The 14,111-nt window shown below is 34.0% G+C and overlaps 2 protein-coding genes across 2 annotated transcripts in view; one reads left to right on the top strand and one right to left on the bottom strand.

Annotated features, from left to right (window-relative positions):
* Positions 1-1,691, bottom strand: part of LOC108770497 (tRNA modification GTPase MnmE) — a 3,488-nt gene extending 1,797 nt beyond the window's left edge. Inside the window, exons 1-3 of the mRNA XM_018522128.1 lie at positions 1,536-1,691; positions 1,132-1,480; positions 376-994 (exon numbers count right to left, since the gene is read on the bottom strand). Of these exons, the coding sequence (XP_018377630.1) occupies positions 376-994; positions 1,132-1,480; positions 1,536-1,691 (1,124 nt within the window). The remainder of the gene's footprint in view (positions 1-375; positions 995-1,131; positions 1,481-1,535) is intronic.
* An 11,799-nt stretch (positions 1,692-13,490) lies between these two features.
* Positions 13,491-14,111, top strand: part of LOC108770495 (bifunctional protein PutA-like) — a 3,327-nt gene continuing 2,706 nt past the window's right edge. Inside the window, exon 1 of the mRNA XM_018522127.1 lies at positions 13,491-14,063. Within this exon, the coding sequence (XP_018377629.1) occupies positions 13,491-14,063 (573 nt within the window). The remainder of the gene's footprint in view (positions 14,064-14,111) is intronic.

Below are 14,111 nucleotides of genomic sequence, written 5' to 3'. Positions count from 1 at the left end.
AACGAGTTTCAAAATGAACATTCTCGACATGGTTTGTAATTTGTCATAAATTTTATTACTGCGGATCGGGTGATCCTGGGTATCTATGTTTTTATTATCTTCCCAAAATCGTTGGGAAGGCTTTCAACGACATATTTTCTACATATTGTCACGCTCGCCGATCGGTGACCGTTAACTCTCGCATTTTCTCTTACATCCTGTCTCAACGATCACCTTATTAAATAATCTCGAAACGAGGAAATCGTGGAGTCTTCCCGGACGTAACAAAAGTGTGAATATGTTTTAGTTTTGTAATTACAGATTCTGTCGCTGATATATGATACTTAGCTTTAATCAACAATAACAATTTTTCTACAATGAAATCAAATGCAGTACTTTCTATTAGTGAGATCGGCATAATAGAGAGTGCATTCTGGAATCCCAAGATTCAAGATCGCGTTTTTAATTTCTTGTGTTTCTGATTTTAGATCTGACTTGTTTAAAAAGCAAATTATAGAACTTGAGATATCATCTCTTGATGTCAAAAAATCTATGATTAGTTCTTTCGAGTATGATACATCAGATTCACTACTTACATCAAATACAAAAATTGCTACATCTGAATTCAATAATGATTTTTTTGCTCTTTTTATTCCTTCTTGTTCTACAGGATCTACAGTTTCCCTGACTCCTGCCATATCTGCGAAGACGACTGGAAAGCCTCCTATATCAACTTTGCTTTCTATAATATCACGTGTGGTTCCTGCTATGTCAGATACAATCGCAGCGTTTCTTTGAGAAAAAATATTGAGTAGAGTTGATTTGCCAGCGTTAGGCGGTCCAATTATTGTGACTCTAACTCCATCATTTAGCGATGTGTTATTCTGGTTTATCTTTATGTACCTTGTAATCTCTGATCTTAATCTTGAGATCTCAGAATTAACATTATCCAGCAATTTATCTGGAATATCATCTTCAGGAAAGTCTATTAATTCTTCTAAAGTAACTAGTATATCTGTTGTGGATTGGTGTGAATGATGCCAAGGGATGAAAACTTAAAATTGCTTTATTTGTAAGCACGAGACAATGTGAGTGTTACTTGCATTCGAACATAAACTTATAAAACTTAAACTAACGTCGCGTCCACCTTACTGCCTATCTGCGCGCCACATAGCGCCTCCAACTCCCTATCAAGTGGACGCCGGACTGAGTCGGTAACAATATCAATTAGTGATGATCTCAATGAATCATATAAATTTTCAAGTTCTCCAGAGAGGTTGCGTATTGCAACGGATTTTTGTAGTTCTGTTTGTGCATCTAACAGATCTGCTAGTGCTTCTGCTTTTGTAAGGTCGAATTTAGAGTTGTAAAATGCTCTCTTAATGAATTCTTCAGGTTCTGCAAGGCGTAGAAAATCTAGTTTATGTAACTCTTGCATCAAGTCATTGATAACTGCGATGCTGCCATACACATGGAGTTCTAGAACATCTTCGCCGGCTTGCTGGATTTTGGAAAAAAATTACTATTGCATCATCTATTATATGACTTTTATCTACTGAGAACAAGCGACTCAACATTGCTCTTCGATTAATGAGTTCTTCCTTCCCTCCTAACTTGCTATATGTTAGTTTCGCATCTGGACCTGAGATTCTTATAACTGCAACTCCAGATTTGCCAAATATAGTGGATAGTGCAAATATAGTGTTAGACATACTTTATTATAACTATATATGGCTTAAAACGGCTTCAATACCACAAGAAAAACTATGAAAATCATCAGTAGAGATGGTATTTTATTTGCTACTTTAAAAAACCTTGGTGTTCTCTTATTAGCACCAAGTGCAAACCGTTTTGCAAAGCGCCCCATTATATGATGAAATGTCAGTAGAATAAATACGAAAAGCAGCTTGATATGAAGCCATATGCTGCTTTTAAATCCAATTATATAAATCAAGGCAATTCCAAAGATAGTGATATGATCATGCTGGGAGTCATTATAGGCATTATATACGTAATTATATACGTAATTATATCTCTCCATGGTCCTAAATATCATGTCTGCTTCAGAGCCTACTCTTGTATTAGCATGATACACAAATAGTCTAGGTAGGTATAGCAAGCCAACCATCCAGCATATGACTGCAATAATGTGAATTGATTTGATAACTAGGTAATATTCTGAAATCATAGGTCTTAAGTCCCAAGATATATTATTTGGCCAGTAATTGAGTGTGTTTTTATTATGAAATCTAAAGTGCTAGCAATCTCCTCGCATTTAACTTGTTTGCCGAGTATAGATTTTTAAATTTCATTTTCAAAATTTTCTTGACTCTGTTGTTCGCTTTTTAGTGCATATCCAACTGCTATACCATTAACTCTGATTTTTGGTGCAAGCTGTCTTGCTGACATTTTGGTAAAATCTGTAAGCGCTAATTTTGTTAGCCGATACGTACAAAAGTTGTTTGCTGAAGAGTCTACATTGCAATCTAACATATTTATTATGTTTAGGTTAGAATTTGTTGGAAAGTTTTGCCTTGCGAACAATGATGTTAGTATCATAGGAGCTGTCAGGATCGCAGTAAGACAAGCGTTTACCTTATCAAAGTTTAAAAAGTAAATGGAGTCATTTTTGAATGCAGCGGCATTATTAATCAGCAGGCTGATTGGTTCTTCTTTTATATGGAATAGCGTAGAAAAATTACAAGAGTTAGCCAAAAAATCAAGGCATGCCAGTGTCATTCTGCTTGTTTCTTCTTCAGAAAGCAAAGACTTGATGGATAATGCGCCAGAATGCGATTCATTGTAATGACAATGACGTTCCAATCGTTTCTTATAAGATGAAGCGTTAAGAATCTTCCTATTCTCCTGGCGCCGCCGGTTATTAAGGCAGTTGGCACTCAAAATCTCCTATGAGGTTCTTGAAAATGGAAAAAAGAAACTAGTGCAATAAAATAAACTTGGCAGGAGCGAGAGGACTCGAATCTCCAACCGCCGGTTTTGAAGACAGGAACTATACCAATTGAGCTACACTCTTATATGACAACGAGAATCTATATTTGATTCTGCATAAAGTAAAGTACTTTTTAAGTCTTGGTGAATATACCTCTGCTGAATAAAGAGCATTTAATTGTGTGCATGCTAAGTTAGACTTCAAAAGGATCTAGGAATTCTCTCCGCCTGCAAATCTTGAAAGATAGGACTCGCAGGCGTGGATATATTATATAACCAAAAGTAATGCTTAAGCTAAAAGAATGCTTTATTCTACTTCCGGCTGATTAAAATTCTCTACTGGAAAGCCCATGTAATCTATTTGGCAAATGTTGTCCTTAGATAAGTAAGAGTTAGATTGATTTAGAGAGCTGTGTAAAAGCCAACCAAGGTCTGCATATGCAACATATGATTTCAAATACCAATCATTGCTTGAGTACTCTTCATATAATGAATATAAGTTAGAAAATGAATTATATGCGCTGTAGCCGGTAAAAATTGCGCTATACATTAAAGCAATTTGCGGTACTCCAATGTATGCTGCAACATAAGGCAATCCCATATAAGCTGCTGTTGTAACTGCATTCTGAAGCACCTTGCCATATTCTCCAATATAACCGGAATATATAATATCGGCTGCGTTGACAGCAGCAGAATAAAAATTAAAGCCGGCAACCATGCTATATAAATGAGCTGAATCAACCGTAACTTTTTTAGCATTATTAGCTGTTGGTTCATGTATAAATCTTGCAGAATCTACAGCGGTATCAAGTAGCTTAAACCCAATAGACATATTGTGAAGAGTCTTCAGCAATGTATATGGAACATAAAGTTCTGTAAATTCTTTTTCCGAATGTAAAGCACGAGCGCTTTGTTCTTCTTGGTGAACACTTGGCGGAACAATTGCTTTCAAATCAGGCTCATCACCCACTTCCGTGCTACTTATTGCTTTGTTAATAATAGGCTCATTGACTTCTATAGCTGAAGGTGATGCTGGCGGCTCTTTGCTTTGGGCATCTTTCTTTAGCGTAACAACTTTTTTGGAGATGAGGCTATTTGTACCATCCTCTTCCTTGGCTTTTGCGTAAAATTCTTGTCGCAGCAATGCAAGGCTTTTGTTATATATTCCATTTTTCTCTTCAGGTGCTTCTAGTGCAGCAACTTCTTCGGAAATGAGGTTATTTGTGCTCTCAACTTGCTCGTCAAATTGGTTTTGTAGTAGGAGAAAGTGGGCGAATTGTGCGCACCTAAGGGATATTTGTTTTCTTGAGATGGTTTTCTAAGTTCCAAGCGATATAAGTATGGAAATAGAAACTATAAACATTCTTCTATCATTATGTAACCTTATCTTGAATAGATTTTCATTCAATAAGGTTGTATTTGGCAAAAAGGAAAAAACGGAAAAGCAAAAAAATTTCTCGCGCGTCGGGTAATTGTGTGCAAAACAAAAGTCATTTGAAATGAATGAATTGTGGAATGTTGACATAGAAATCAGAACATACATTCATTATATTGCAATATAAATATATATTAAACATATTTTAAATGTATATTTCCGCTTGCGCACAGTTGCCCGCCGCGATCTGACTCGGTACGAAATACGAATTACTTCAACAATTCCTAACCAAACTTAATAAATAACAGTTTAAAAGATGCACATAATAACGTACTTTAATAACGTATACAGTTTTAAACAAACAAATTAAAAATACGGACTTACCTCCTTATTTTCTGAATGCTAAAATAACAAGAAAAGATGTAATTTCATTTTTTTGTATTTCTCTGGCTAGCGATGTATTTATGTCTTCGTATCTTTTGTAATTATATCTTAAAAGGACGACTTCCTGCGTGAAAATTTCACCACGGTGATGTCATCATCTATTGGGAAAGTACCAAACCAGGATGCGCACAATTACCCGCTGCGCACAGTTCCCCCACTTTCCCCTAATGTAAGGCTTTTGTTATATATTCCATTTGCCTGTTCTTCGATTATCTTATGAAGTGGTTTTCGTAGTAATGTCAATATTTCTTTTATTGACTCCGGCTTTGCTTCAACAGGATTTATTAAAATGATAATAGAGATGCTTTTATGTTTTGACTTAGTTCGCCAAATTTACGCAATGCGCCACTTTCATCTCCTTTGTGATGTTCCGTGAGATCTTTTTTAACTAAGCTGAGATTGGCCAATTCCACATCTTTCTGCCATTTTTTATCAAATTCTCCTGTTTTAGAGAATAGAGAGTCTGCAATCTTATCTCTTAAACCATCAAATTTATATGATGATGCTATGATTCGATTGATTATGCCGCTATTTTTTATGTCATATTTAACCATTTCTGCGACTTTATTGTCTTCTAATATATCCTTACAGATGCTTTGGAAAAATTTTGCATTTTCTGCTTTAATATATGATAATGCAAGTATCAATTTCTTTTCATCTTGTGAAAAATATGGCTGATTTTGTATCAGAGTTTTGATTCCTCTTATTCCTGCCGGTATTTTTAGCAATATATCTAGCACTGTGTGATTTGCGTTTTCTAGTGCGTTTTGGAAGGGTTTGTAATAACCGCCATTCTCCAGAACTTCTCTTATGTTCACTCCTGCTTGATTAGCATACTCAAGTAATAACTCCATTGCCTTATGATTCGTATTTTTTGCTGCATACTGAAAGGTGCGGTGATATTCCTCATCAAGTATTTGTTTTATGTTTATTCCTGCTTGATTAGCATGCAAAAATAATAACTCTATTATCTCAGGATTCGCATTTTGCACAGCATACTCAAAAGTTGAAATCATGCGATCATCGTTATCCTCTATCATTGCTTTGATATTTATTCCATTCTTCTTAGCAGCTTCAAAGAAAGCTGAGAGAACATTAGCGTCTTCTTGCTTCAAAATATGGAGGAGAAATTTAGTACTGTGTAATAATTCTCTAACGGTATAGGTTCATTATTGCTTTTGACCTGATCAATTATTTCATCATAACTGTGTATAAGGTTGTCAATTCTTCAGTGCGTTTCAATAACGTGCGTTTGAATAAGCTCTCTAAAAATATGTTGATATGCTACTTATGCGAGCGATTAGCAGCATTGATATTACGACTGCTTACATTTCAGCTAAAAATTCCAGCAAACGAGATAAAAACTGTATAATTTTCGTAGATATATCGAAATAAATTGGCGTTTTATGTGAGGTATATATTGTAAACTCATTGACCTGACTTGGTGAATTGAAGATTTAAAGATTTTTTATGAAGAATTCGTTAATTATCCGGGTTAAATTGCGATTAATCTTTTCTCTGAGCTATGTTAGAATTGCTAAGAAAGTTTGCGTTGAGAATTGAATTTGTGATCAAATAGAAAATTTTTGAGTGGGGCTTGCAAGAATGCGCCGCTTATAATGCATATTTGCCTGCAAATCTTGAAAGATAGGACTTGCAGGCGTGGATATATTATATAACCAAAAGTAATACTTAAGCTAAAGGCATACCTTGCTCTACTTCCAGCTGATTAAAACTTTCTATTGGAAAGCCCATGTAATCCATTTGGTAAATGTTATCGTCAGATGAGTAAGAGCTAGATTGACCTAGAGAGTTATGTAAAAACAAATATGGGTCTGCACATGCAGCATATGATTTTAAAGACCAGTCGTCGCTTAAGTACTCTTCATATAGTGAATATAAGTTAGAGAATGCACTATATGCGCTGTAGCCGGTAACAATTGCGCTATACATTAAAGCAATTTGCGGTGCTCCAAAGTATGCTGCAACACAAGGCAATCCCATATAAGCTACTGTTGTAACTGCATTCTGAAGCACCTTGCCATATTCTCCAATATATCCGGAATATATAATATCGGCTGCGTTGACAGCAGCAGAATACAAATTAAAGCCGGCAACCATGCTATATAAATGAGCTGAATCAACTGTAACTTTTTTAGCATTATTAACTGTTGGTTCATGTATAAACCTTACAGAATCTACAGCGGTATCAAGTAGCTTAAACCCAATAGACATATTGTGAAGAGTCTTCAGCAGTGTATATGGAACATAAAGTTCTGTAAATTCTTCTTCCGAATGTAAAGCATTAGCGCTTTGTTCTTCTTGTTGCACATTTGCTTTCAAATCAGGCTCATTGACTACTTCCGTGCTACTTATTGCTTTGTTAATAATAGGCTTATTGACTTCCATAGCAGGAGGTGGTGCTGGCGGCTCTTTGCTTTGAGCATCTTTCTTTAGCGTAACAACTTTTTTGGAGATGAGGTTGTTTGTACTCTCTACTTCCTCAACTTGCTCGTCAAATTGGTTTTGTGATAATGCAAGGTCTTTGTTATACGTTTTATTTGTCTGTTCCTCAATTATCTCGTGAGGTGATTTTTGTAGTAAGATGGATATTTCTTTTATTAACTTTGGATCTACTCGAACAGGATTTATGAAAAATGATAATACAGATGCTTTTAGGTTTTGACTTAGTTTGTCCCATCCCTCTTTTTGCTGGTGTGCCATTAATTTTTTTTTGGAAATGCCATTAAATCTTTGTTCTGCGAGCTAATTGTCATTAATTCACCGCCTTCCTGCCATTCATCAAATTCTACTGCTTTAGAGAATAGAAGGCCGACAATCTCACCTCTTAGAACAGCAAATTTATATGATAATGCTATGATTCGATTAATTGTGCTGCTATCTTCTAAGCTATATCCAGCCATTTTTGCGACTTTCTTGTCTTCTAATATATCCTTACAGATGCTTTGGAAAGATTTTGCATTTTCTGCTTTAATATGTGATAATGCCAGTATTAATTTTTCTTTATTTTGGGCGAAGTATTTCGTCTTCTGTATCATGCCTTTAATTTCTGTTGCTCCTGTTTTTACAAGCGTTTTTAGCAATAAATCTAGCATTGGATAATTGTTGCTTTGTGCTGCGTTAGTTAGCATGTAATAATTGCCGTTTCTCAATACTTCTTTTATATCTATTTCTAGCTTTATAGCACAGTCAAATAAGAGCTTCATCATTTCAAGATTCGTATTTTCTGCCGCATCTAAAGGTTGAGTAGCAACTGTTATCCCACAATATTATTAGTATATATATATATCTTGCATTTCAGCCTCATCAAGTAATAGCTTCATCACTCCGATATCCGTATTTGTTGATGCATTGAAGAATATTTGATAACTTTCACTCTCTAATACTGATTTTATATTTATTTCTACTTCTCGAGCATGTTGCAGTAATATCTGCATCATATGAGAATCCATACCTTGCGCTGCACTTTTGAATATTTGATAATTTCTTTTCGTAATTATTACTTTTTTGTCTATTTTTTCTGCTATGTTGTTTTCTGTTTGTTTGGCATAATTAAGTAATAATTCCATCATCCCACTGCTTTTATTTTTGAGCGCGCGCATAAAGATTGAGTAATCATATTGTTGTAGCGCTTCTTTTGTCATTTCTTTTATACTTGCTTCTGCTTTATCAGCATAATCAAGTAATGATTCCATTATCTTAATATTTATATTGTTTACAGCATTATAAAAGACTTCATAACGGATTTTTCCCAGTGCTTTTTTTATATCTGCTTTTGTTTAATTTAGACTGCGGAACTTTATGCAAAATATTTAACTGAATGTTTTGCATAAAATGCATATTTTGCAATTTTGTAAATTTACAGATGGCAATCTCAATCTTTTTATTTCACCTTTTAATAACTCTTTAACGAACAACGATTGACTGCTAAAACTATCCGATAGTTAATATTCAGTTAAGTATTTTGCATAAAGTTCCGCAGTCTAGTTTGATTAGTGTACTCAAGTAATAGCTTCATCTTGTGGTGATTCGTATTTTTGTCTGCATGTTCAAAGGATGAAGTCGTCGTAATATCATCCTGATAATATTCTCTTCTCTCTATTATGCTTTTGATATTTACTCTATTCTCTACAGCAGCTTGAAAGAAAGTTGAGAGAACATTGCCATCTTCTTGATTTAAAATATGTAAGAGAAACTGAGTACTGTGTAGTAACTCTGACGGTATAGGTTGATTATTTTTTTTACCAGATCAATTATTTCATCGTAACTTTGTCTAAAGTTTGTCAATTCTTCAGTGCGTTTCATGAATAAACTCTCTAAAAATATGTTGATATGCGGCTCATGCGAGCGATTAGCGGTATTAATATTCAAGCATTTCCACTTTAGCTAGAAAATTTTAGCAGATAGGGTAAAAGAAATGTATTTTTTTTATAGTTTGTTGAAATAAATAGATGTTCTTGCATGGGATGCGTATTGTAAATTAATTGACATAACTTGATCAATTGAATATTTAAAGATTTTTGTGAAAAATTCGTTAATTATCCGGGTTAAGTTGCAATTAATTTTTTCTCTAAGCTATGTTAGAGTTGCCAAGAAAGTTTGCGTTGAGAATTGAATTTGTGATCAAATAGAAGATTTTTGAGAAAGCTATAAGAAGGTATCGTGACTTTATAATAGACCTCTTTGGAAGTTTGTGTTTCTTTTTGAGAATTGGTGCGTCAATTTCGCATTTCGGATCCTCATGTATGCATCCCCTGTAATGAAGAGTTGGTATTTAATTTAAGTGCATACGAAATTAGAGGCTTAAAAAAAGAGTTAGGAGAAATTATACGCAGTGTATCACAATAAAAGAACATAGAGAGCATTTTGATGACGCCAATTTTTGAGGTACGACGAGTATGCATGAATTTATTGGGAGCTTATGCAGATCTATTATGAGTTGTAATTTTTATGCGTTTATCTAGGAATATTTGATTAAAAATGTTTATCTTATTGATACAAAGAGAAGTGTTGTTATTAAAATGACGATACAACTAAAAGATGTTTTATATTTTTATTATATATAACTTATAATTTTTAATAAAAATATAAATCTTTTGATGTTTACTTGTGTGCATGAAATAATAATGATGATGCTATATATAGAGGTGTTGTATTATACTGAAAAATTATTGGAATTTTATTCTTGTTGTTTTTAAGCAGAGGTGAAAATATTTTGTCTATATGCTTCATTTTAGCGGCCTTTCCAGTGTAATACTGATGTAACATATCAAATTCGCCAAGAGGATTATTTGATGAATTCTTATAAATTAATGTGAAAAGGTTATTTATGCCAGTAAACAGAGAGTATTTGATGCGTGTAGTTGATCAGATTAAAAAGCAAGTTGGACTGCATGTGTTTCAAGCTGAATATATAGTGGATGCTGTGATAGATTTTATTATTGAATCTCTTGCAGCAGATAATTGCATCGTGCGCATTAAATCATTGGGTTCATTTTATGTGCATAGACGAAAGGCAAGAATGATATATAACCCAAAAATTGGCAAAGAAGTATTTGCACCTGAAAAAAGAGTGATGAAGTTTAGAGCATCTCGATATCTGAAGTCTGCAATTGATTTTAACATTAACATGATTATCAGAACGTATAGCGTAGACAAAAAAAGAGGTGTGCCGCGCGCGGGATATAAAAATTCAGATTTTATTAATCTATAACATTAAACATCACTCTTTATTTGCAAGCTTTGACATGTTGAAGTGTCGTATAATTAGTTTTGAAAGAAGTCTAGTATAGGTGAAGCTCTATATATCAATTGTGCCACTAGACTTTGATCTTAAAGCTCAAGCTTCAATGAAAGAACTATAGTTGTTGTAATTTAAGAGAGCATTGCATCTAGCATCCATATATTCTTTTCATGTTCAGCAAGCTGTGATGTTAAAAAGTCTGCGGCTACAAAATCTGATACTTTTTCAGAATCTTCTATAATTGTCCTGATTAAATCAGAGAGAATTTTATTATCCTCGAGAAGATGTTTGAGCATAGATTGCCAATTTGCCGACATCTCAATACCAGATTTTATTACACTATTTTTTTCAAATTCTGCGAATGAGGCATTTACAGTTTGTTGTCGCATTATTATAAGTTCAGTAATTCCATCTATCCTAGATTGCATGGTTTCGTATTGTTCTTGAAATAATGCGTGTAGCGAATGAAAGTGTGGTCCTGATACGTTCCAGTGACAAGATTGTGTCTTTAGGTAAAGACTATAAGTGCTTGCAAGTATTTTATGTAAATCTCTCATCTTAGCCTTTCATAAAAATTAGTATTTTAATTTATTTGAAATTAATCTTGTGAGTAATGCCTCTTTTTTGTGGAAAGTAGTGTAACATTGCGCTGCAGAGAAAAGCAAATGATTATACATGCAGCTACATGTGACTTCATTAGACGGCTATAGATTTCAAGCTTTTTACACATAAGTGCTTTGATGTTAAATTTTAATATTTTAGTGATGATAATCTCATCAAACTCAGTATATACTAGTCATGCTTGAAAAATTGACGTCGTCAGAATGCGCATTATGTATTTTATATACATACCTTGCGCACTATTCTTTCTAGCTCTTTTTGAAGTCTAACTTTGTATGTACTTAAATGTAAATATTAACTTTTCATTTAGCGTAGGTATATAACTAAATCGAGTGTGAATAAGTATGTTAAGTCTTGCCTCTTTGGCAAATTTTTCAGTTTCTAGCCCGAAATGTAATGATGTTTCAGGTCCTAAACAAATGAGAATTTATTCTAAAATGCCAGCTTATCATGCATATTTTATAGTGTTTTGGCTGTGCAAAAGAAAAATTACGTTGCAACTATGCTAATATTAGCAAATATTGCAATTTAAGCAATCTTATATTTCGCTTGTCTTAATATTAAGTGTGTGCTCATATGTTGAATATGAAGAAAAGATTAAGGCTATAAGATTTGTGGAGTTGGTTATATGAGTTATAGATATATTAGAATATTCCTAGCTATATTATTTTTTATGGCATTTGTTGTTTATCTATTAGACTCTGAGAATAATAAATCTAAAAAAGGTTTTTCCGTAAAGATACTGCAAACAGTTGAGCATCCAGCTCTTGATATGACTAGGAATGGCATTGAAGATTATCTGAAGGAATGTTGTAGTGTAGCTGTGAATTATAAAACTGCACAGGGAAGCCAAGAGTTAGCGAAGCAGCTTGCTAGAGGTTTTGTATCCAGACGTAGTTGTTGCAATAGGTACGCAGGCTGCTCAGGTATTATCATTGTATCACGAAAATATACCACTTGTGTTTAGCTCTGTAACAGATCCTGTGACTGCGGGGCTTATGAAGGACGTAAAAGTACCTAATTCAAATGTTACAGGAGTATCAAATATGGTGCCAGTTGTAGGCAGTTGGGGTTATTCAAAAAAATACTGCCAATTCTAAGAAATCTTGGGATGTTATACAGTCCTGTTGAGGCAAATTCTCTTGAGTTAATCAGAGTAATAAGACGTGGTGCTCCGAGTCTTGGTATCCAGATCATTTCGGTTCCTGTTTATTCAGGTGGCGATATAATTAGCTCTGCAAAGCAGTTAACTAAAGATGTAGATGCATTATTCGTTGGCAATGATAATATCACATTATCTTTTCTTCAGGGGATAGTGAAGATTGCAGAAGATGCAAAGAAACCTGTATTTTATAGCGATATAGATGCTATAAATATGGCATTACAGCTGCTATCGGTCCTAATCAATATGAAATAGGTAGAGAAACTGGTCGTATAATAGAGCGTATATTAAATGGTGAGAAAGTATCTAATATACCAGTTGTGTTTCCAAAGGAGCAGGAAATATCCATCAATCTGAGAGCTGCTGAGAGGGTAGAGCTTAATATACCTGATTCTGTGCTTAAAAATGCTAATAATGTTATCCAATAGTAGTTTTTACTTTATTCATACTAAATTATTTGTGAATTTATTTGCAATTTGACATGAAGTGGTACGGTCATTAGTGTTGTTTATGTTTATTTGAGATAATGCGTGAGATCTGCTTAATTATTGCATTAGCTATATGTGCCTATTCAAGATTGTTGAGATTTTTTATGTGTAGAATATTGTGATATAAAATTACAATACACGAGCTATTGCATGAGAAATATTTCTAAAAAGAGACGGATATATGAAATATTTAAGAATATTTAAGGGTGTCTCTCTCTCTCTCTCTCTCTCTCTCGAGGTATAATTTTGGCTTAAAATAACATTATTTGCGAGATTATGCTGGTTATATGTTGCATATTCAAAGCATTTATATATAATGCTATATATAATTTTTTAATTTAGTCATTTGTTCCTTATATGTCGCAGTCACTCGATGAAAAAATGCTTATTGAAGGTTTCTTGAAATATTATGACATGGGTCACGTTGTAGATTCTAGAGTTCGAAATAGAGCAAAGCAATACGTCATGGCGATAAAGAAAAGCAAAGCGACGATTGTAGAAAGTTTCATGCAAAAATATGAATTTTCCACTGAAGACGGTGTTGCCATAATGTGTATAGCGGAGAGTTTACTAAGAATTCCTGATGAATATACTGCGCAGCAGTTGATAGTAGATAAGATATTAGACAAAGATTGGCTGAAGCATTCAGGAAAGAGCGAGTCTTTATTTGTAAATACTTCTACTTGAGGGCTTTTTGTTATTGGTAAAATGCTCAAATTTAACGAGTTAGACTTTGATGTTGTAAGGCTAATAGGAAAATTTGGTAAAAGTGTTGTCTCAAAGATTTTTAAAAAAGCGGTAAATTCCATAGCAAATACCTTCATTATGGGAGATTTTATAAAGTCTGGTGTAGAAAATGCAAAGCGATACGAGAAAAATGGGCAAAGAGTTTCATACGATATACTTGGAGAGTCATCAAGAAATATAGAGCAGGTTGAGAGTTATTACTCGCATTATCTAACGGCTGTAGATGTAGTAGCGGGTGATAAAAAGTGGGAAGATTGCTATAGTTGTCCTAGTATCTCTGTAAAGCTTTCTGCCCTTCATCCAAGATTTGAGTTGCTCCAAAGAGAGAGGGTGTTTAGAGAATTATTGCCAAGAGTTGAGAATATAGTGAGGCAATGTGCAGCGAAAAATATATCTGTAACATTTGATGCAGAGGAAGCAAACAGGCTAGATATGTATCTTGCGCTTCTGACAAAGTTTATCTCAAGTGAAGAATTCTCATTCTATAATGGTATAGGCTTTGTTGTGCAAGTGTATCAGAAACGTGCATTTCCTGTAATAGACTATATTATAAAGTATAGAAATCAAAGCCTTTACACCGTC

Source organism: Trachymyrmex cornetzi, unplaced genomic scaffold (genome assembly GCF_001594075.2).
Source record: "Trachymyrmex cornetzi isolate Tcor2-1 unplaced genomic scaffold, Tcor1.1 scaffold1270, whole genome shotgun sequence".
NCBI classification, from domain to species: Eukaryota; Metazoa; Arthropoda; class Insecta; order Hymenoptera; family Formicidae; genus Trachymyrmex; species Trachymyrmex cornetzi.
The sequence above is the reverse complement of the archived record's forward strand: the minus strand, read 5'-3'. Positions and strand labels throughout refer to the sequence as shown.